The sequence below is a fragment of the Diaphorina citri genome, unplaced genomic scaffold, assembly GCF_000475195.1.
Source record: "Diaphorina citri unplaced genomic scaffold, Diaci psyllid genome assembly version 1.1 scaffold443, whole genome shotgun sequence".
NCBI classification, from domain to species: domain Eukaryota; kingdom Metazoa; phylum Arthropoda; class Insecta; order Hemiptera; family Psyllidae; genus Diaphorina; species Diaphorina citri.
Window position 1 is genome coordinate 120,824 of NW_007377878.1, and position 24,267 is coordinate 145,090.

General features: G+C 36.2%; 1 protein-coding gene across 1 annotated transcript in view; it reads right to left on the reverse strand.

The window, feature by feature from the left end:
• LOC103508878 overlaps positions 1 to 13,306 on the reverse strand; it is a 31,364-nt gene extending 18,058 nt beyond the window's left edge. The window contains exon 1 of the mRNA XM_017443953.2: positions 13,130 to 13,306. Within this exon, the coding sequence (XP_017299442.1) occupies positions 13,130 to 13,153 (24 nt within the window). The 5' untranslated portion in view covers positions 13,154 to 13,306. The remainder of the gene's footprint in view (positions 1 to 13,129) is intronic.
• Between the last annotated feature and the right edge of the window lie 10,961 nt (positions 13,307 to 24,267).

The following is a 24,267-nucleotide window of genomic DNA, read 5'->3' on the forward strand; positions in this document are numbered from 1 at the left end:
CTCTTTACTTTACAGTAGAACCTCGATTATTTTAACTTCCATTATTTCAACTCCAAAATCCATTTTTTTTTTTTTTCATCTTTCAAAGGATATCCTATCTTATCAGAGGAAAAGATCATAGAAAGTGATCATTTCAACCTCGATCATTTCAACTACCCCCGATCACAAGTCTCAATTAGTTAAAATATTCGAGGTTCTATTGTATTTTCATAAATGTAACCTCACCGTGTGACACACAAATAAAGCACTTTGAAAGTCGTGAATTATGTTAATGTAAAATTGGTCAATGTGCTTTAAGTCACATGCAAGAACAATGGGTATGTGAATGACCAGAAAAACGTTGTTCTTATTCTTGTTGTTTCTGTTGGAGATTTTTCAGGATTGTTTAGGTCTTTATTAAGGTCACTAGGTCAAATTACCACTTTACTAACAATGCTCACAAAATTTTAGTTCCCTCGTTTTGTTTTTATAAAATTTCGGTGATTGGTAAGACCAAAAATTCTCAGGAAATCAATATTTCTACATGGTTGGTCAAATGGTCACCAAAAATCCTAATCCCCCATTTAAACTCATGAATGGAATTTTTTTATTCGGTGACTTTTAGATGTCAAAGATCGGAATTGAATTCGATTTCTTAGCTCAAACAAGGAGGTAGAAACTTTGAAGAAAGTAAGATGCAGAGTATTGCAGAAGATTTTTCTCCTTTTGACAACAGAACTCATCCTTATACCTACGAGCAAGATAATTGGTGTTAATGTTAATCAATCTATCCTTGTAATTCCCCGTAATTTTGGTAGAAAGTACGAATCAGTACCAACTTTTTAACATCAGTAAATAACAACTCGTTACAAATGATACACCGTAGGTATTTAAATACAGGGTGACATCGTGTACGGTTTAGCGTTCCCTCGGAATAACTAAAGTACTCAACTGTGAGCACTTGACTGAGTGTACCCCAATATTCAAGCACCAGGGCCCTATTATGAAATGATACAACCCCCGCCTTTTCCCGGACTTTAATGCGGAATCTATGGCGCAAACCTCCTTTAAAAGCTATTACATACTAGCTGCTGTAAGTTTCCTTCTGTGGCTTTTAGCCACCTAGGGTTATCGGCGCGAACGACCTACTGTCCGAGGTGTTAAAGCGCTAAACGACAATTAAATTTATGTTTCGTGGTTCTCAGGAACGCTCCTTACAGAGGACCCATAAAAATATTAATAATAATATTAATAATAATAACAATAATTATTATGGCTTCTCCTTTTGAAACTCTCACTCCACTCCACTGGATTCATAGCAATCCTCACATGAACGGGAGCTGCACCAAATAACATAATCATATGGTGAATTATCTGCTTAGGTTCCTCATCGGACTCTGATGTAACACTGCTGGAGAGCAATAATCACAATGTGAGGGAACGGCAAACGACACGATATAGTGTTAAGGCACCTGATTGAAAGAAAGAAGGACTGAGAGTAGATACCAACATTGATCATGTCACCAAATATCCAAAACAAATAATCAGGAAAGACCGGAATAAAATCTAGAAGAATCCCCATATTCCCCCTCTCACAACCTCCCTCTGTAGCAAAGTGCGGCTTGTAGGACTGAGGATCTGATTATCCCAGGTGCTTCTAATTTTGTGTCTAATGAATTAATTGGGTACATAAAACTTCTCCTCAAGAATAAATTAGCAAAGTGGTTATAAGAAGTTATAATCCCTCTTGTAAAAAACAACCAACCTCTTTTTCCAGTTGGTTCTCTCAGTAACCAGTCAATATTTGTAGCAATGCCTAATGCCACAGTAGCATCGCCTGTGCTTATGTCCAGTGGTAGTATTAAGCACTACCATTGACAATTGCCTAGAATGCCTAGGTCTTGGTAGGCATAGTTTTCTCATTTGGATGCATTCTGTCTACGGAAATTGATAATTTCTTCTAAGAGTCTTCAATGAAGATATCTCAAGTACCAGACACTAGACTACTAGAGGAAGGCCATTGCTATGCATAGTTCTCCGGTTCTCGTAATAATCATCGCTCATGAATCATTGGCTATCAGAAAATCATCAGACAAATCATTTTCATCGTAATAATTTTCATCAAGAGATTACGGCTCATGAATCATTTACATCAAAAGATTATGACAGGATGAATAGAAGTAGACGAAGTACTCTAATCCAGTTTGCGGAAATGGTAATAGTGCGTAGGAAAACCGCTTAATAACGCCACTAAATCAACTAAATCGTTCTCTAGGAGGCAACCAAATTCCGATTCATCTAAATCAAACGATCATTTCACACCAGATGGATTTTCCTTGAGAATAATCGATGTTTCCCAACACGCGGCACACATAGGTATCAGCCTAAAGGCTGTCTGCATCATACATGGTCTAGGTAGGCAAATAAATGGATCGGACCAGACACATTTAGGTGTAACTAAAGACTTGTTGGATCGTTGAATGTATGTAAAATAAATATCAATAAATATAAATAAGTGAATTATTCAGACATTTTCCTGATTTCCTAATTCTTCAACTCCTAGATTGAATAAATTCCGAGCTAATGCAATCCTGCTATAATTTATTATGAAAATAATAACGAGGATTTGATATTGTCAAGGAGGTACATAATCGAGGGAAAGATATTCCTCATGTTCTATGAATTCTTTGATCAATTTCTTGCAAATCTTGAAATTTTGGATCATTGACCACCACTATAGCACCAAGCCAAGGATATTGGATCAAGAGATGACCTTGAAATCAAGGTCAAAATCAACTGATTCTATTGGTCATGATCTCCCAGGACACAAAGGATCATATGATTAAAACGATTACAAAACTCTCAAGGTATTCTTCTACCTCAGGTAAATTAGATTCGTGTTTTTCTAGTTTCTGGTTTCTGAAATACTGATATCTACCGCATACCCATTACTATCATCAGAGGATATAATGCTTTTGGGAATTTGGGTGTACTGAGACTCCACGAGGCAGGGGTTCATTGTTCTTAATATTCGCTAGACACGTGGGATTCCATGTCTTCAACTTTAAATTTTAGTATATCCTTTTCAATGGGAGAAAGAAATATTTGATTGAAAGACAGGTGGTTTGTAATCAATGTAATCATAATTTGTCCAAAACTTACACAGAGAGGGAGTTGTAATTATGTTTTATTGTGGTCAGGGATGATCTCATACCTTCCGGCGATGACCGTCAACCCCGTAATTGAGTGATAGTGATAACTTCAGTAAAACAAACTTCTTTCACCCAAATCAGCAATTTTTTCTAGTACTAACTAAGAATCTACTGCATCTGAGCATAATTTTGTGGTGCATCACAAAAGTCTGACTTCCACTCTGTGGTGCCCCCTTTCAATGGGAGAAAGAAATATTTGATTGAAAGACAGGTGGTTTGTAATCAATGTAATCATAATTTGCCCAAAACTTACACAGAGAGGGAGTTGTAATTATGTTTTATTATGGTCAGGGATGATCTCATACCTTCCGCCGATGACCGTCAACCCCGGATCTTCTCGTATAATCTCGGCATGTTTAAGTGTAACTTAATATTCAAGTATACATAGCTTAATATTTAAGTATACATAGCTGCTAATATTTTTACTGAAGTTTTAATGACAGGAACGGTCGAGCGAAGAAAGTGATTTTTTTAGCATTAGATTTATCCTAATCTCTAGGCAGTATAAAGTCTGGTACTCTGGTACACACCTATTAGTTTTTTTTTTTTTTTTTAATTATAGATGTATATTTTTTTATAAGGGTTTACATACATATTAGGGTTTAGTAACCCGCGTTGTTAACTTCGGTTAAACAAACTTCTTTCACCCAAATCAAGAATTTTTTCTAGTACTAACTAAGAATCTACTGCATCTGAGCATAATTTTGTGGTGCATCACAAAAGTCTGACTTCCACTTTGTGGTGCCCTAGGTAGGTACTAGGTACCTACTACAGACTACCTACGATAAAAATGATAACCGAGTGTTTGCTTGGATATAATTTTGTATTAGATTCTACATTCCCTGGAACTATACGAACATGTGTATCTAGTACTACTAACTTAGAATCTACTGCATCTGAGCATAATTTTGTGGTGCATCACAAAAGTCTGACTTCCACTTTGTGGTGCATCATCACAATATTCTCACCTGCCCTACTGACTTGACGGTTGGGCTCATTCCTCATGAGAGCTTTGCGGTTTTTTGGCCAGTTTCTAGAGACGTAATTAATTTCATCTTAGGTAATATTTGTTTTTGTTTGTTTTGTTTTTTAGAGGTAGGTATTTTTTTAAATTTATTTATTATATTTTTTTTTAATTAAGGAAACAGGAAGAACTTTAATCGCAAGTTCAGAATGACGTCACTCATGTCAGTAAACCCAAACAAACTCTTAACGAGCCTTCTAATGACTGCAATAGACATTATCTGTTTTTATGTATAGCTAAGTATCCAATTAGAGTGACATATTTTACATAAATTACCGTCACTGAAAGTTCACTAGGAAGTAGATCTGCAGATTTCATTGCGATTTCAGACATGCTAAAATGTAGTTTGAATGAAGTTAGAATTGCAGCACCCAGATCACAGTACAAAGAAAAGATTAAAAAATAAGGATTTTTTTTTTTTTTACCAATATCATTGATTCCTGTATTTTAGGTTTTATTACGGCTAGAACAAGTTCTCCATTATTTCCACTCTCTTGTTCCATCGTTTCTGTAGAATTGCAGTACCCAGATCACAGTACAAAGAAAAGATTAACAAGCTGGGCCCGTCCCTCCGGGAATTTTTTAGCCCGTAGTTTATTCGATCATGGTTAAAGAATACCTTTGTACCTACCTAATTTGTTTAATATTCAGTTTATTATCATTCTCTTTTTGATTTTACTTCCATGTAATGATTTAAAATCAAGACTAGAGCCCGTTCTCCCTTTATTCCCAATATAACGTTTACATCGTTTCTGATATTCTTTGTAGTATTCTGGGTTTCTTCCATTTTCCCCCGATTTTAAGAACAAAGTTCAGTTTACTCCCACTTTTTGATCATCTCCTTCATCCATATCCGTAAGGAATTCAATATACATAATACATAGTTCCATTCTCCTAAACTTGCAGCACATTGCACATTCTCCAGTTTTATCCAAACAATCTAAAATCCAGAGCAACAATTCTTTCACCTCCGCGTCCTTCCTAAACTCGTAACCCAAATGTACAATAAAAACAAACATAATTATTTCATGTACCTATCACATTATTTCATGACTCAAACACACTTTAATTTAATTATTTCATGTATCAAGTATCATATTATATCTATTATTTCATGACTCACATGACTGATTCTAATGTTTGAATGTAATTTACATAAGAGATGGTCAGCAAAAAAGCGCAGATGGGGGTCACTCACTTCCTTTCGAATATGAAGAATGAGGTGTCTGGAGTTATACAATAAGCTGTGAAGTCGAATAATGGGTGCTTGAATAGGTAGTAGGTACACATCAATTATGTGTATCACAGGTACCTACCCAGGGGTACAGGGTGTTTCAACAAATAGGAAAAGTGTCCCTTTTTTCAAACAGGGTCCTCATATGGGATAAAAATGCACACTCGGACAGGCTATTGGCTGGAAATACCCTTTTTTTTGAACCAAGAGATATCTTTTAGTTCATTTTTTTTTTTCAAAGGGGTTTGATGGAGAGAACTGTAAGGACCAAGGGCTTATCGTCCCAAAATCGAAGAGAGAAGAAAGGCAAGATAGAAAGCCAGCCGTTCCGCGAAGCAACCTTATTTGGTTAGGATAAAATCCGGCCAAGACGGTACCCGTAACCAACTTTTCAAAGAATCTTGAATCCGACTGAAGGCGACGATCTTTAAGTTCTTCAATACTAATAGGACATTGAGGGTAACGAAAATGAAAACAAGAAAGAAATCTTTTCTGTACTCTATCCAGCATATGGTCGTATTTGATATAGCAAGGTGACCAAACAATACATGCATATTCCAGAAGAGATCGAATGAGAGATACATAAAGAAGTTTAAACGAAGCCGAAGAGAGACCCTTGGATGTTGGAAACTTATATCTATTATTTCATGACTCACATGACTGATTCTAATGTTTCAATGTAATTTACATAAGAGATGGTCAGCAAAAAAACGCAGATGGGGGTCACTCACTTCCTTTCGAATATGAAGAATGAGGTGTCTGGAGTTATGCAATAAGCTGTGAATTCAAATAATGGGTACTTGTATAAGTAGTAGGTACACATCAATTATGTGTATCAAAGGTACCTAGTCTGGGGTACAGGGTGTTTCAACAAATAGGAAAAGTGTCCCTTGTTTCATACAGGGTCCTCATATTATGGGAGAAAAATGCACACTCGGACAGGCTATTGGCTGGAAATACCCTTTTTTGAACCAAGAGATATCTTTTAGTTCATGATTTTTTTTTCAAAGGGGTTTAATGGAGAGACTGTAACTGCTAAGGTCTTATCGTCCCGAAATCGAAGAGAGAAGAAAGGCAAGATAGAAAGCCGGCCGTTCCGCGAAGCAACCTTATTTGGTGAGGATAAAATCCGGCCAGGACGGAAATCGAACTCGTGACCTAGCGCTTACAAGGCAGACTCCCAACCGACCTAGCTAGGCAGGGGATATCGCCTCTTCTCATATAGAAGAACAATCCTTTGGACTGTCAAATCCACACTTTAGACACCCTTTATACTCCTTATTCTCTTATTAATTACTACTACCACATTTAATAGCCTAGTATCTACACTATACTGCTATAGTTAATGCCTATGGTAAATGGAGTAATTATAAAATCACCTGGGTCATCATAAGAGTCATTAGAGAATGGTATTGTGGTGCATTGTTTATTTCCTATTTAAGGCGAAGATATAGAGCACATAATTTATAATACTCTTTAATATGTGCTCTTTACTTTACAGTAGAACCTCGATTATACCGCATTTAATAGCTTAGTACACTATACTGCTATAGTTAATGCCTATTGTAAATGGAGTAATTATAAAATCACCTGGGTCATCATAAGAGTCATTAGAGAATGGTATTGTAGTGGATTGTATATTTCCTATTTAAGGCGAAGATATAGAGCACATAATTTATAATACTCTTTAATATGTGCTCTTTACTTTACAGTAGAACCTCGATTATTTTAACTTCCATTATTTCAACTCCAAAATCCATTTTTTTCTATCTTTCAAAGGATATCCTATCTTATCAGAGGAAAAGATCATAGAAAGTGATCATTTCAACCTCGATCATTTCAACTACCCCCGATCACAAGTCTCAATTAGTTAAAATATTCGAGGTTCTATTGTATTTTCATAAATGTAACCTCACCGTGTGACACACAAATAAAGCACTTTGAAAGTCGTGAATTATGTTAATGTAAAATTGGTCAATGTGCTTTAAGTCACATGCAAGAACAATGGGTATGTGAATGACCAGAAAAACGTTGTTCTTATTCTTGTTGTTTCTGTTGGAGATTTTTCAGGATTGTTTAGGTCTTTATTAAGGTCACTAGGTCAAATTACCACTTTACTAACAATGCTCACAAAATTTTAGTTCCCTCGTTTTGTTTTTATAAAATTTCGGTGATTGGTAAGACCAAAAATTCTCAGGAAATCAATATTTCTACATGGTTGGTCAAATGGTCACCAAAAATCCTAATCCCCCATTTAAACTCATGAATGGAATTTTTTTATTCGGTGACTTTTAGATGTCAAAGATCGGAATTGAATTCGATTTCTTAGCTCAAACAAGGAGGTAGAAACTTTGAAGAAAGTAAGATGCAGAGTATTGCAGAAGATTTTTCTACTTTTGACAACAGAACTCATCCGTATACGAGCAAGATAATTGGTGTTAATATTAATCAATCTATCCTTGTAATTCCCCGTAATTTTGGTAGAAAGTACGAATCAGTACCAACTTTTTAACATCAGTAAATAACAACTCGTTACAAATGATACACCGTAGGTATTTAAATACATTATTTAAATACAGGGTGACATCGTGTATGGTTTAGCGTCCCCTCGGAATAACTAAAGTACTTAACTGTGAACACTTGACTGAGTGTACCCCAATATTCAAGCACCAGGGCCCCATTATGAAATGATACAACCCCGGCCTTTGCCTGGACTTTTACCCGGAATCTATGGCGCAAACCTCCTTTAAAAGCGATTACATACTAGCTTCCTTCTGTGACTTTTAGGCACCTAGGGTTATCGGCGTGAACGACCTACTGTCCGAGGTGTTAAAGCGCTAAACGACAATTAAATTTATGTTTCGTGGTTCTCAGGAACGCTCCTTACAGAGGACCAGCCTGAAATTCCTTCGCCATCCGGTATTGTTTATTTACTAAGTCTAATTTAATTTGCCTCCTGACAGACTTGATATTAGTCTAGCAAAAAATATGCCATCTCATTCTCTCAGCATAATTCATCCTCTGGACTCAGTTGTCAAAGGCGAGACTGAAACTTCTGAAAGCAATTATAACCACTGAGATCATTAACTGGACTTTACATCTGAAATTATGAAATATCACCGTTGGGGGTTCGATTCCCGCCCCGCCATCTCATTCTCTCAGCATAATTCATCCTCTGGACTCAGTTGTCAAAGGCGAGACAGAAACTACTGAAAGCAATTATAACCACTGAGATCATTAACTGGACTTTACATCTGAAATTATGAAATATCACCGTTGGGGGTTCGATTCCCGCCCGGGGCAGACCTATCCTAAACAGATAAGGTTCGGTCTCGGAACGGCTGGCTTTCTCCTATCCCATCTTTCACCTTCAATTTCGGAACAATAAGCTGTTGTTAATACAGTCCCCTCTATCAAACCTCTTAAAAAGATAAAATAAAATAAAATAAAACATCGGATTATCCGGTGACTTTAAAGAAACACCGGACTTTACACCGGACTCAAATTAGACACCGGTTGACCAGACCGATTTGCAACTTTTACAATAAACCCCATGCTGTGGTGATTTATAGCTTTGTGAAGGATGTTACAGTTTACGTTTTGTTTCGCAATTCACGCATAGATAGAAAGGACCATTAATATTTTAACTGTCCTGACAAGAGGGTTTTGTTATGCAATATGGACCTACATGCAAATTACCGAGTATTCTACATACAACATAATTATGTAGATTGTTTTACGATTATGACCGACACTTCGGTACATGTGTAGTAATCTGGTGCATAATATGTAGTAAAAATCTGGTGCATATGTAGTAAAAATAGTAATTGCCCAATAGTCCAAATGGAGAAATGCAAAAGGTATGATGAGATATTATGTACCAAAAGATACCAATGGAAATAGGTACCGTCAGCACTTGGGGAACAATGATTACTACATATGTATGTAGTAATCTAGTGCATAATATGTAGTAAAAATCTGGTGCATATGTAGTAAAAATAGTAATTGCCCAATAATCCAATACTAAATGGAGAAATGCAAAAGGTATGATGAGATATTATGTACCAAAAGATACCAATGGAAATAGGTACCGTCAGCACTTGGAGAACAATGCTTATGTTGCAGAGTTCTATTGCGCAGTGCAACATTTGCACAGCATAAGATGCAAATTGCAATGTACATTTTACACTTGCAAAGTGTTAGGTCCCAACTCTAAAATAGACGTCTGTGCTTTGCAGAATAATCCCCTGACGGGATATGAGATGGATAAACAAGTGCTTCATCCAAAAGATTATAATTCATTAGAATTGTTACAAAATGAGATATTATGTACCAAAAGATATACCAATATAAATAGGTACCGTCAGCACTTGGAGAACAATGGTAAGATTAAAGCTCGGAGACCCATCGGACATGGTCTCGGAGTATGCTTCAAATACGTATATAACATTAAGCTCAATATGTATAGGATTATAGGAGATCAGTTCCAATAAATTATTTTATTATGGCGCTACAACTGCTTCCAGGCTTTAATGAACATTGATAAACAAGGCTAAAATAAAGTTTGGTTCACGGGTGACCCACTAATTTAGTTGCCAGTTTTTCGACCAGACAATAGACTGAATAGATGAACAAATGAGTAAAGAACAATGGTAAGATTAAAGCTCCCATCGGACATGGTCTCGGAGTATGCTTCAAATATAACATTAAGCTCAATATGTATAGGATTATAGGAGATCAGTTCCAATAAATTATTTTATTATGGCGCTACAACTGCTTCCAGGCTTTAATGAACATTGATAAACAAGGCTAAATAGTAAATAAAGTTTGGTTCACGGGTGACCCACTAATTTAGTTGCCAGTTTTTCGACCAGACAATAGACTGAATAGATGAACAAATGAGTAAGGAACAATGGTAAGATCTAAGATTAAAGCTCGAAGACCCATCGGACATGGTCTCGGAGTATGCTTCAAATATAAATATGTATAGGATATAAATATGTATATGATTATAGGAGATCAGTTCCAATAAATTATTTTATTTTGGCGCTACCACTGCTTCCAGGCTTTAATGAACATTGATAAACAAGGCTAAATTGTAAATAAAGTTTGGTTCACGGGTGACCCACTAATTTAGTTGCCAGTTCTTCGACCACACAATAGACTGAATAGATGAACAAATGAGTAATCAGGCAACTCATTTGAGTAATCAGGCAACTTATTTGTCCAATCACCGTGCATGTAGAGGATAATCCAGTTGAACAATAGGGAGCTCAAATTAGCAATAGTGGTAAGTGTGGAGACGGCTTGTGTATTTGAAATCGAGGGAGAATAGAATAAAATACACAAGATTCACAAGAACCAATTAAATGCACAGGAAAAATGGCGTGGCGATTTAGTCAAAGGAGACCAAGAGAGAGAGAAAGAGAAAGAAATAAAGAAAGAACGAAAGAAAAAAATAGAAAAGAAGCAAGCTAGAAAGAGAGAGAGAGAGGCAGAGAGAGAGAGAGAGAGTGAAAACTTAAACTGGAAAGGCATAATAAAAAAAAGTAGGAAATTAAAGGGAAATGATAATGGACAATTGTAGAAAACAGGAATAGAGAAGACGAAGAAGATCACAAGGAAAAGGAGGAAGAAGAGGAATACATAGACGACTAGAAATAGGAGAAAGACAACGAAGAAAAGAAAGAGGAAGAATATGAAGAATGAAAAACAACTAAAATGTTGTTTTTAAATGCTCGGAGTTGACTATTAGGTCATTTTCCCTATAGAAGAACTAAAATAACAATGCATGTTACACAAGCCGCATTGTCTACTTTTGTAAGATCCTAATCTAAAACCACGAGTGTTGTGTCGCACAGAAATGGTCTACTTGCCAATAAGTCGTTTTCTATGCAAATTGTCTGAATGCTGATTTTAACCATCCCATTCAAGTCTTTATGACCTAATTTGGGAATCTCCCCAGTGAAGAACTGAAGAAATAATCAAAGAGCTACTGAGGACTAATAAAAGACCTCCTGAGAAATAATCTCAAAGAGATAAGAATTCCCATGATGTAACGAATGCTAACTTACACAAAAAGACGGTCAATGCTAAATTCAGCCCTAGAAAGACTAGTTTTGGTTGGTTGGAAAAGTCTATTGCTTGAGAATTTAGCAACAGACCTTCAAAAAAGACCACACTTGTGGCAAAGACACTTTTCAAAAGGATATGACCTTTTTTAAATAAATTTTCCCACACATTAGAAACAAATTTTATAGGTACTGCCTATTTAGATCTTATACGAGTATGTTGTATTGTAGTAGGTATCCCTAATTGCTTAGTCCAATGGTTTTACTATAGAACTTCGTAGAATCGTAGAGCTACTAGACAGACTTAATACACAATGCCACAAAAATATCTAAATCAAATTGGTGCCTATTTAGATTTTATACGAGTATGTAGTATTGTAGTAGGTATCCCTAATTGCTTAGTCCACACATTGTGAATATGGTTTTACAAATAAGTAGTTTATAATGGTTTTACTATAGAACTTCGTAGAATCGTAGAGCTACTAGACAGACTTAATACACAATGCCACAAAAATATCTAAATCAAATTGGACACACGAACAATGTAGCATGTGTTCTAGTCTAATCCTCGGATAAAACGGTAATCACCCAATCACTAAGCCAATATGACAGCTTGAGTACTGCCACTAAATAGACACTTAAGTACTAACCACTAAATGTAACATAATGATAGACAATTTTACACTTAAATAGCACAAATATAACGCGTTTCAAACACATGCTGAGATAATGATGGGTAATTAGAGCGAATTCGGCAGAAAAAAACCGAAACCTTTGTTAGTCCAAATCCACACCGTTAATCCGAAGAACTAAAGACATAAGATGAAGATAAAAAGAGCACAAAATCACTGAAAGCATGCATTGAGAAAGAAAAATACGAGTGAAAATAAAAATTAAAAGATTCACAACTTATTTAAAAAATAGTTAAAAATGAACAATTTGAAATTAAGAGCTTACAAATTTGCACCAACACCAATGAAAAGACATATAGTCTAATCCTCGGATAAAACGGTAATCACCCAATCACTAAGCCAATATGACAGCTTAAGTACTGCCACTAAACAGACACTTAAGTACTAACCACTAAATGTAACATAATGATAGACAATTTTACACTTAAATAGCACAAAATAATATAACGCGTTTCAAACACATGCTGAGATAATGATGGGTAATTAGAGCGAATTCAGGAGAAAAACCGAAACCTTTGTTAGACCAAATCCACACCGTTAATCCGAAGAACTAAAGACATAAGATGAAGATAAAAAGAACACAAAATCACTGAAAGCATGCATTGAGAAAGAAAAATACGAGTGAATATAAAAATTAAACGATTCACAACTTATTTAAAAAATAGTTAAAAATGAACAATTTGAAATTAAGAGCTTACAAATTTGCACCAACACCAATGAAAAGACATTTAAAGGAAAAATGTAAACACTTTAGCAAAAAATAGTTAAAACATTTTTCGAGCATTAATTTTAAGCAACAAAAGTTATTTCAAACTTAGATTTATCATGTCAAAAGTTTACAAGTGGTATAAATAAATTTTAGATAAATTTAAATTTGAATAATTCTAAAAAAGAAATAAAAATTCAAAAGAACTAACCAATGAAGATCTGAGAATCCACATGACGTGCTGAGATGGTTCGGAATGACTGGCCTGTCTGTATTAAAGAATTAAGAAGATATAAGCGCCCCTACTATGGACTACACTCAGGGAAGATGATCTGCTCTTCCACTTTCTATGCCAGAACTTGGCCACCACGCTTGACCGTTACAACATAGGAAAAAAATTGATGAAAAAAATATATTGGCCACTCTAATTAAACGTTTGTTTTGATTTAATGCACAGACTCTTCTTCCCCCCTTTTTTTTTGCTGGTTAAGATTAACAAATTAATGAGGGTAGATCCTCAATTTTTTAATCAATTATTTGATTTTAATGCAGTGACTTCATTTGGACGGAAATTGGGTTGACAAGAAACTAAACTTATTGATATTGGAATAAGTGGGGCCATCGGCTTTCATAAACGCCCTTTGTCACTGCGACCTGGTTAGATCTTTTGTGACTTAGAAACTTAACAGTAAGATTTTCCCAATAGGTTCCTGATATTTTCCCCCAGAAAAGGTTCCTGGTACCTAACAAACAAGACTTTTCAAAGTCTAGCTGCGCTAGTCCGCGGGTTCGATTTCCGCCCGGGGCGGATTTTATCCTGATCGGATAATGTTCGTTCTTGGAACGGCTGGCTTTCTCCTATCCTATCTTCCTTCTCTCTTCGATTTCGGGACGATAAGACCATAGCAGTTACAGTTCCCTCAAATTCCCCCCTTTAAAACCCTTTAAAAAAAAAAAAAAAAAAAAAAAAAAAAAATCAAAGTCTGCTGAGTAAATTTTGAATCGAAACCCTGCTTCCGCTGCTAAAATTTTTAGTGACGGGAGTTTTACCCTCTATGCGCGGCAACAAGCTATGCGCCGTTGCGCCTGCGCCCCCTTACATTAACCTCACCCAGTGGGGCCGGGAAAAATCACGTAACACGTAATAGCCCAGACAGTCAAGGAACGTTGCTTCACTTCAGTAATCCATTGAGAACTGATTGCGTTCGCGCCATTGCGCTGGTTTATCAGAGGTCAGACAGAACTTTGTTTTTGAAGCGACCATGACAAAATAACAGGAAACAAAAATTTCCAAGGCTCAGTACCTTTTAACAACATATGTACCTTCATCTGCCTTTTTTTACCATGCGTTGGGTATAATCTTCTTTTACCTAATGTTATTGTGGATAACAATGTGTATCTGATCCAGTTACAAATTCTCACATCTTTTACAGTCTTCCCTTAATACAGGTGTGATGCTAATATTTGCAATAACAAATAGGTGGGTAATTACTTAATTAATTAAAACTGCTAGCATTACGTATCATATACAGGGTGATCATAAAGTCTTGACCAGGAGTAGGTTTCTCGAGAACCTCTCAGAAGGCCGAAAAACGCCGAGACACCTATTTCATATTTTTTTGTGGGATCAATTTTTTTCATGTGAAATTGCGGCCCTGACCTCCCCTTGTGGCCGCAACTGGCTGCAACTTAAAAATCTTAAATGGGAACACCCCTGGACAAGAATTTATAAACACCTTGTATAATTATCATATGGAAGATACTTGTATGTGACTCTGGAATTCAATTCTATTCCTACAAACCGATTCTATATTAGATTAGGTATACGCAGATATAGGTACCTCCAATGAGAAGACAAATCTGTGGTTTTTCGGAGGAAAAAGTAGATTAGTTCCTTCCTACATCGCGGTCTACTAGTATTAATAACTAATAAGCTGTTCGTATTCATAATATTTTTGTATAACATATGTGCTACCCTCACGGACAACAAAAATCGGGACATGTTGACATCGGTCTACTAGTATTAACCCTTTCGTGACCACTGGGACACCCGTGTCCCACTAACTTAAAGAGACCATAGCAGTAAACTACGAGAAAAAATCGAGTATCGACTTGTGCTGCGCTCTACTTCAGACTCTCGAGAACACAGTGGAACTAAAATTTCATGGTCAAGATTGTTTTGATTTTCGATATTTATCATTTAGTGTCAAAAAACGTGAGGGACATGTTGACTTTGAAACAATTTTATAATACCAGCAATATTTTAATTGAAAATAGAGTCAACAAGAAAACCAAAGATGAATACTAACCAAAGAATACTAAAGACAACAACCTGAGTTTTTGTTTGGCACAAAAAATATTTAGAAAATAGAAATATTAAAAAAAAAAGTTTGATAGAGGGAGATGTAGCTGCTAAGGTATTTATCGTCCCGAAAGTGAAGAGAGAAGGAAAACAGGATAGGAGAAAGCCAGCCGTTCTGAGAACGAATCTTATCTGTTTTAGAATAAAATCCGCCCCAGGTGGGAATCAAACCAGCAACCTAGAGCTTACAAAGAAATATTTTTAAAGCATTGAGAAAGACTCCCAGGAAATGCAATCCGAAATTTTTGCAGTCGAGTGTAGATAATATTATGAGTCTTCTGAAGCGCATTACTACGTTCCGAGAAGAGTACTTATCCTAATTGACCATCAGGTATTTCCTAGCTTGAGATTTACATATTGGACCAGGGCCTTATTTTTCAGTGGTCCTCATAATGCTTACTCTGAAACTTTGCATTCTGCAGGGTTTGCTGGAGGACGTTAAACAGGAAGTAGACCCCAGCTTGGTCTGGCTGGGGGACTTTAAACAGGGAGTATACCAGCCAGAATTTGCCTTGCTAAAGAAATAGCAAAGGTCGAGGGCGAAGGGCATCCACTCGTATAATTTGTAGCCAAAGCCAAATGTCAGCCCAAAGCAATCACCTTAGTTAGGGATGATTGAGAGGCTGACGAAAAACGCCGATCCCGCCTGTACACGGCAGGGTTTATACGCGACCTGGAAAAGTCATGGAATCTGAAAATCAGCCAAAAAGTCATGGAAAACCGTAAAATTTTAAAGACTTATGTTGCATACAATTGCCCAGTGCAACATTTGCGCAGCATAAGATGCAAATTGCAATGTATATTACACTTGCAAAGTGTTAGGTCCCAACTCTAAAATAGACGTCTGCGCTTTGCAGAATAATCCCCTGACGGGATATGAGATGGATAAACAAGTGCTTCATCCAAAAGATTATAATTCATTAGAATTGTTACAAAGCTTCCGCTGCTAAAATTTTTAGTGACGGGAGTTTTACCCTCTATGCGCGGCAACAAGCTATGCGCCGTTGCGCCTGCGCCCCCTTACATTAACCTCACCCAGTGGGACCGGGAAAAATCACGTAACACGTAATAGCCCAGACAGTCAAGGAACGTTGCTTCACTTCAGTAATCCATTGAGAACCGAGTGCGTTCGCGCCATTGCGCTGGTTTATCAGAGGTCAGACAGAACTTTGGTTTTGAAGCGACCATGACAAAATAACAGGAAACATAAATTTCCAAGGCTCAGTACCTTTTAACAATATATGTACCTACATCTGCCTTTTTTTTACCATGCGTTGGGTATAATCTTCTTTTACCTAATGTTATTAGTTATTATGGATAACAATGTGCATCTGATGCGGTTACAAATTCTCACATCTTTTACAGTCTTCCCTTAATACAGGTGTGATGCTAATATTTGCAATAACAAATAGGTGGGTAATTACTTCCATATTATGTACCTACATCTGCCTTTTTTTACCATGCGTTGGGTATAATCTTCTTTTACCTAATGTTATTATGGATAACAATGTGTATCTGATGCGGTTACAAATTCTCACATCTTTTACAGTCTTCCCTTAATACAGGTGTGATGCTAATATTTGCAATAACATATAAATAGGTGGGTAATTACCTAATTAATTAAAACTACTAGCATTACGTTATTACGTATCATATACAGGGTGATTATAAAGTCTTGACCAGGAGTGGGTTTCTCGAGAAACTCTCAGAAGACCGAAAAACGCCGAGAAACCTATTTCATAATTTTTTGTGGGATCAATTTTTTTCATGTGAAATTGCGGCCCTGACCTCCCCTTGATGCTGCAACTGGCTGCAACTTAAAAATCTTAAATGGGAACACCCCTGGACAAGAATTTATAAACACCTTGTATAATTATCATATGGAAGATACATTAATTAAAACTACAAGCATTACGTATCATATGCAGGGTGATTATAAAGTCTTGACCAGGAGTAGGTTTCTCGAGAATCTCTCAGAAGGCCGAAAAACACCGAGACACCTATTTCATAATTTTTTGTGGGATCATTTTTTTTTTTCATGTGAAATTGCGGCCCTGACCTCCCTTTGTGGCCGCAACTGGCTGCAACTTAATAATCTTAAATGGGAACACCCCTGGTCACCCTGTATAATTATCACATGGAAGATACTTGTATGTGACACATGGAAGATACTTTTATGTGACTCTGGAATTCAATTCTATTCCTACAAACCGATTCTATATTAGATTAGGTATCCGCAGATAGGTACCTCCAATGAGAAGACAAATCTGTGGTTTTTCGGAGGAAAAAGTAGATTAGTTCCTTCCTACATCCAGCGGTCTACTAGTATTAATAACTAATAAGCTGTTCGTATTCATAATATTTTTGTATAACATATGTGCTACCCTCACGGACAACAAAAATCGGGACATGTTGACTTTGAAACAATTTTATAATACCAGCAATATTTTAATTGAAAATAGAGTCAACAAGAAAACCAAAGATGAATACTAACCAAAGAATACTAAAGACAACAACCTGAGTTTTTGTTTGGCACAAAAAATATTTAGAAAATAGAAATATTAAAAAAAAAAGTTTGATAGAGGGAGATGTAGCTGCTAAGGTATTTATCGTCCCGAAAGTGAAGAGAGAAGGAAAACAGGATAGGAGAAAGCCAGCCGTTCTGAGAACGAATCTTATCTGTTTTAGAATAAAATCCGCCCCAGGTGGGAATCAAACCAGCAACCTAGAGCTTACAAAGAAATATTTTTAAAGCATTGAGAAAGACTCCCAGGAAATGCAATCCGAAATTTTTGCAGTCGAGTGTAGATAATATTATGAGTCTTCTGAAGCGCATTACTACGTTCCGAGAAGAGTACTTATCCTAATTGACCATCAGGTATTTCCTAGCTTGAGATTTACATATTGGACCAGGGCCTTATTTTTCAGTGGTCCTCATAATGCTTACTCTGATAGGCAACTCATTTGAGTAATCAGGCAACTTATTTGTCCAATCACCATGCATGTAGAGGATAATCCAGTTGAACAATAGGGAGCTCAAATTAGCAATAGTGGTAAGTGTGGAGACGGCTTGTGTATTTGGAATTGTATTTGTCCAATCACCATACATGTAGAGGATAATCCAGTTGAACAATAGGGAGCTCAAATTAGCAATAGTGGTAAGTGTGGAGACGGCTTGTGTATTTGAAATCGAGGGAGAATAGAATAAAATACACAAGATTCACAAGAACCAATTAAATGCACAGGAAAAATGGCGTGGCGATTTAGTCAAAGGAGACCAAGAGAGAGAAAGAGAAAGAAAGAAAGAAAGAACGAAAGAAAAAAATAGAAAAGAAGCAAGCAAGAAAGAAAGAAAGAGAGAGAGAGAAAACTTAAACTGGATAACAAAGAAAAGTAGGAAATTAAAGGGAAATGATGATAATGGACAATTGTAGAAAACAGGAATAGAGAAGACAAAGAAGACCATAAGGAAAAGGAGGAAGAAGAGGAATACATGGACGACTAGAAATAGGAGAAAGACAACGAAGAAAAGAAAGAGGAAGAATATGAAGAATGAAGAACAACTAAAATGTTGTTTTTAAATGCTCGGAGTTGACTATTAGGTCATTTTCCCTATAGAAGAACTAAAATAACACTGCATGTTACACAAGCCGCATTGTCTACTTTTGTAAGATCCTAATCTAAAACCACGAGTGTTGTGTCGCACAGAAATGGTCTACTTGCTTGTTACAAATCATTTGTGGAATCAACGTGTGGTTTAGTAGATTTGATTAGACTTTCTCAGATGATGTAACAAATTTGCGACACTTTGCCTGGTGACTTTTGATCTGGCGTCTGGTATGTTTGAAGTTAAAGTCAATGTTTGAAGTTGGAGTTAATATTTGAAGTCAATGCCATGTACATATTTGTATGAAAGATCATACTGGGGTCACTATTGGTATTTGGTACTCGGGTAGGATTATTTATTTATGCTAAAGGAATTTCAAAATACTCGTAATGTATGTGGGTAGGTACAGAATATTAAATTTATTAGTTTATTTATTTAATAATAACTTGGTTTTGGATTACTGATACTAAGTGGCTTCCATTTTAGAATTAAAATATACCTATGTATTAATTTATATTGAAAATTTCCATATTTCATGCGCAATAATATTAGTGAATTTTAATATTAGAACGCCGAGTGAGTATTGCACATCGGAGGTCTCGGGTTAGATTCCCGACAGAAGTTTTTTGTGCCCCGTGCTTGGAATAAGGGATCTATTCCATCTTATGGTTTTAAGCTCACATTATGGGTGAGGGCAATGAACTTTTGTACCCTTTAATTCTCCTATAACACAAATTCAATATGGCACAAACAAGAAGTAAAAAAAAAAAAATAAATAAATAAAAATAAAAATGAAAAAAATCAAGACAATTTTTTGAGCCAAAATCAAAATACCTCCCATTGATTTCATAATGTAGGTACCTACCTCTTTACCTATAATGTAGGTACCTACCTCTTTACCTATAATGTAGGTACCTACCTCTTTACCTATAATACCTATACCTAGGCTTGCCAAATATCCAAAATGTCGATTCGGGACGCGAATCCGCGAACATAATTGCCAAATCCGCGAACATAATCGCAAAATCCGCGAACAAAATCGCCAAATCCGCGAAAATAATCGCGAAATCCGCGAAAATAATCGCGAAATCCGCAGATCCTAATCTAAAACCACGAGTGTTGTGTCGCACAGAAATGGTCTACTTGCCAATAAGTCGTTTTCTATGCAAATTGTCTGAATGCTGATTTTAACCATCCCATTCAAGTCTTTATGACCTAATTTGGGAATCTCCCCAGTGAAGAACTGAAGAAATAATCAAAGAGCTACTGAGGACTAATAAAAGACCTCCTGAGAAATAATCTCAAAGAGATAAGAATTCCCATGATGTAACGAATGCTAACTTCCACAAAAAGACGGTCAATGCTAAATTCAGCCCTAGAAAGACTAGTTTTGGTTGGTTGGAAAAGTCTATTGCTTGAGAATTTAGCAACAGACCTTTAAAAAAGACCACACTTGTGGCAAAGACACTTTTCAAAAGGATATAAACTTTTTAAATAAATTTTCTCACAAATTAGAAACAAATGTTATAGGTAGGTACTGCCTATTTAGATTTTATACGAGTATGTAGTATTGTAGTAGGTATCCCTAATTGCTTAGTCCACACATTGTGAATATGGTTTTACAAATAAGTAGTTTATAATGGTTTTACTATAGAACTTCGTAGAATCGTAGAGCTACTAGACAGACTTAATACACAATGCCACAAAAATATCTAAATCAAATTGGACACACGAACAATGTAGCATGTGCTCTAGTCTAATCCTCGGATAAAACGGTAATCACCCAATCACTAAGCCAATATGACAGCTTAAGTACTGCCACTAAATAGACACTTAAGTACTAAACCACTAAATGTAACATAATGATAGACAATTTTACACTTAAATAGCACAAATAGGTATAACGCGTTTCAAACACATGCTGAGATAATGATGGGTAATTAGAGCGAATTCGGCAGAAAAAAACGAAACCCTTGTTAGTCCAAATCCACACCGTTAATCCGAAGAACGAAAGACATAAGATGAAGATAAAAAGAACACAAAATCACTGAAAGCATGCATTGAGAAAGAAAAATACGAGTGAATATAAAAATTAAACTTTACCTATACCTACCTCTTTACCTATAATACCTAATACCTACCGATAATAATACTCGTAATAGGTAGGTATCTCCATGTTGAATAATGTTAGCAACAAAGGAATCAATTGATGTTAATGCATATTTTTTGATAGTCTCCCAATAAAGCCCATCTTTTTTTTTTTTTTTTTTTTTTTTTTTTGGTTTTTGTTTTTATTTAAGCGGGGGGGGGAGAAAAGCGGGGACAATTTTTTTTTTTTTTTAGGTTTAGGTTATAGTTAGACAGGGTGTAGCGAAAGTCGTGCGACAAATTTCAAGGACGTGTTCCTGGGACAGATTTAAAGTTCACTCTTTTGTTCTCGGAACGGCTGGCTTTCTCCTATCCTGTTTTCCTTCTCTCTTCGCTTTTGGGACGATAAGACCTTAGCAGTTACAGTTCCCTTTATCAAACCTCTTGGAAAAAACCCATTTTATTGTCCCATGTCCAGAAATGCTTCCTCTTCCTGCTGTAGGATATGTTTGTTGGTCCAAGAAAGAGATTTTCATTGATAAAATCGATAACAAAATGGATAACAGAACGAAATTTCTGCCACTTAGCTTTCTTTTGATGAGAAATGTAATGGCGGTTTAAATATTTCAAAATAATTATATAATAACAATAAGGTTCCTATAAGTGTCAGGGCGTTGTTATATGGGAACGCCTGCGAAAAATTTGTCAGAACTTTGGAAATGGGTCGATGATAAAGCTAAATATTCTTAAATAAGTCCCAGAAACACGCCCCTGAAATCAGTCCCAGGAATACACCCTTAAATTTCGTCTGTTTATCTTGCTCAGAGATTGAAAACTTGAAAAATCCCTTTACTTGGGTTATCGCTAGACTTTTGCAATTCCTTGTATACTTACCGTCTTACCTATAAAAAATTAGCAATGTGACAGTACGGTTGATGACATTAAATTTATGTAAGCCCCAAGAGATCTCTCGTTTTTTTTTATTATTATTATTATTATTTATGTAGGTAGGTATGCTTATTTGTGGATGTAGTTTGTCGATATCATTTTGCATGTTCAAAATCCAAATTATGCCAACTTTAGTATTATTCGTATTTTACGTGTTTGAAATATCCATGGACTTTTTTCTCGACGCACATTTATAGTAGTGTGCGATTTTTGATCAATGCCGTGAGACTTTGTTTACCGATTAGGTGACCAAAGTAGCATAATCGTACCACCATAACACCGCTCTTCCGATCTTAATAATAATAATAAAATAAAAAATCTGCCTAACTTTTTTGTTTGCCTGAACTTGCTTTTTTTTCGAACTCCATCTTTATCGAGTTTGGAAGTATACAAGGTGCCTACTTTTGTGTTGAACTTTTATCTGGACTTCCTGTACTCTTTTTTGCACTGTCCATGAATTGGTATCACCAGATCAACCAAATGGTCACTGGGTCAGTGGACAATGTACAGCCGGCTTTTTATATAAGCGGCGGGCTTTTTGGCGTCTCCACTAAATTATGCGAACTAAATCCTCACCTGAAACTCCAAATATTCTAAAGTCGTCAAGTGTGACAGACAAGTTGAAATAAGCCAAATTTATGATCAAATCCTCACCTAAAACTCCAAATGTTCTTAAAGTCGTCAGAAGTGACAGACAAGTTGAAATAAGCCAAATTTATGATACCGTAGGTCCCCGTTTGAAATGAAATAAGCCAAATTTATGATGGAGACTGAATTTCTCAAGAATGATGGACAATAAACGTGTTACTATGCGAGTGAATTTTTTGGCTGTCTTTTTGGAATGGAATTTTTTAGCTGTCTTTTGGGAATGACCAAATAGGGAGTTTTGATGGACCGCCCCTAGGTGTTCATGGTTGACCTCTGACCTGACGTCAGGTTAACGGGTTGAACCATTCAAGAATGATGGACAATAAACGTGTTACTATGCGAGCGAATTTTTTGGCTGTCTTTTTGGAATGGAATTTTTTAGCTGTCTTTTAGGAATGACCAAATAGGGAGTTTTGATGGACCGCCCCTAGGTGTTCATGGTTGACCTCTGACCTGACGTCAGGTTAACGGGTTGAACCAAGGAGTTATCTTGCTATTTTATGATTAGTTGTTTGTTATAGTAGTTTGTACAAGGCAGAATGGGGCTAGAAAAATCTGGTTTATTACTCACTCTGTATGCATTACCTCAGCTTGAAATATTGCGGAATAAACAGGTGCCTAGAGCCTAGACTAGATACTTGTAAAATAATTGGTGATTCTCATGAAAAATATAACTGTCCAAATGTATTTTTTTTTCGTAAAGACCGTCAAAAATAATAAATGAGTCTTTTTTCGAGAGCCCGTGTGTTACTGTCTTGAGACCGCACCGATCCCCGGTGAAAAAAGTTGCAGCGGTATATTGGTGCCGATTTGTCATCAAGTCGGTGCGGATTAGGGATTGCAATGCGGGATCCCGCAATCCCGCAATCCCGCGGGATCCCGCACCTTTTTCCAATCCCGCAATCCCGCAGTTTTTAGCTGCTGGATTTGCGGGATTTGCGGGATTTTTCGGAATTAATGGATCCATGAATTAAGATAAAAATACCACAAAGAAAAGGTTTAAAATAGGTCGAATAACCCTTTTTTTATGAACTCTACAGGCACCTTGATTTTTCTGTCCAGGTAGTCTGGTTTCAAGTAGTGTTTCTTTTGTTCTCCTGATTTGAAAGGATGATATTGGTCTTGCAAATCTTGTATTTCTATCCATTCCTCCTACATCCGTTGAAGCAGAAAGAGCTTTTTCAGCCGCTGGTTTAATATGTTCTCACTTGAGGACCAGACTGTCAGACCAAAGTTTGTCAAGTTTATGCTTTTTGAGATCTCACTTTCAGATGAACAAATGAAGACCATCAACTGACCATGGACCATGCCTACATATTGACTAAGATATAATTCATTTGACAATTTTTACCTACTTTCAAATTTCAATTCTGTTCTGTTTGGGGCGAGTTTACCACTGGACCTTTGAGAAAGAACGTAAAAGAAAGATAAACTTCATTAACGATTGGAAAATTAGTGTTTTGATGTTATCCATTTGTTTTAACATTAAGAAAAGTAGCAGTGGTAGTAGTATTGGTCGACAATAGTTAGGGTGCACGACTTTTTTCTATTAGCTAGAATGGGTGGTTAAGAGAATAAATTTAAAAAAAAATTTCTTTATTTTTAATGTCGAAAATATGCACTTTATCTTTGAACCACTATTTTGTTTTGTTGTTTTTTATTGTGTTTGTCTTGTAGCTTAAGTCAATTTGTCTTG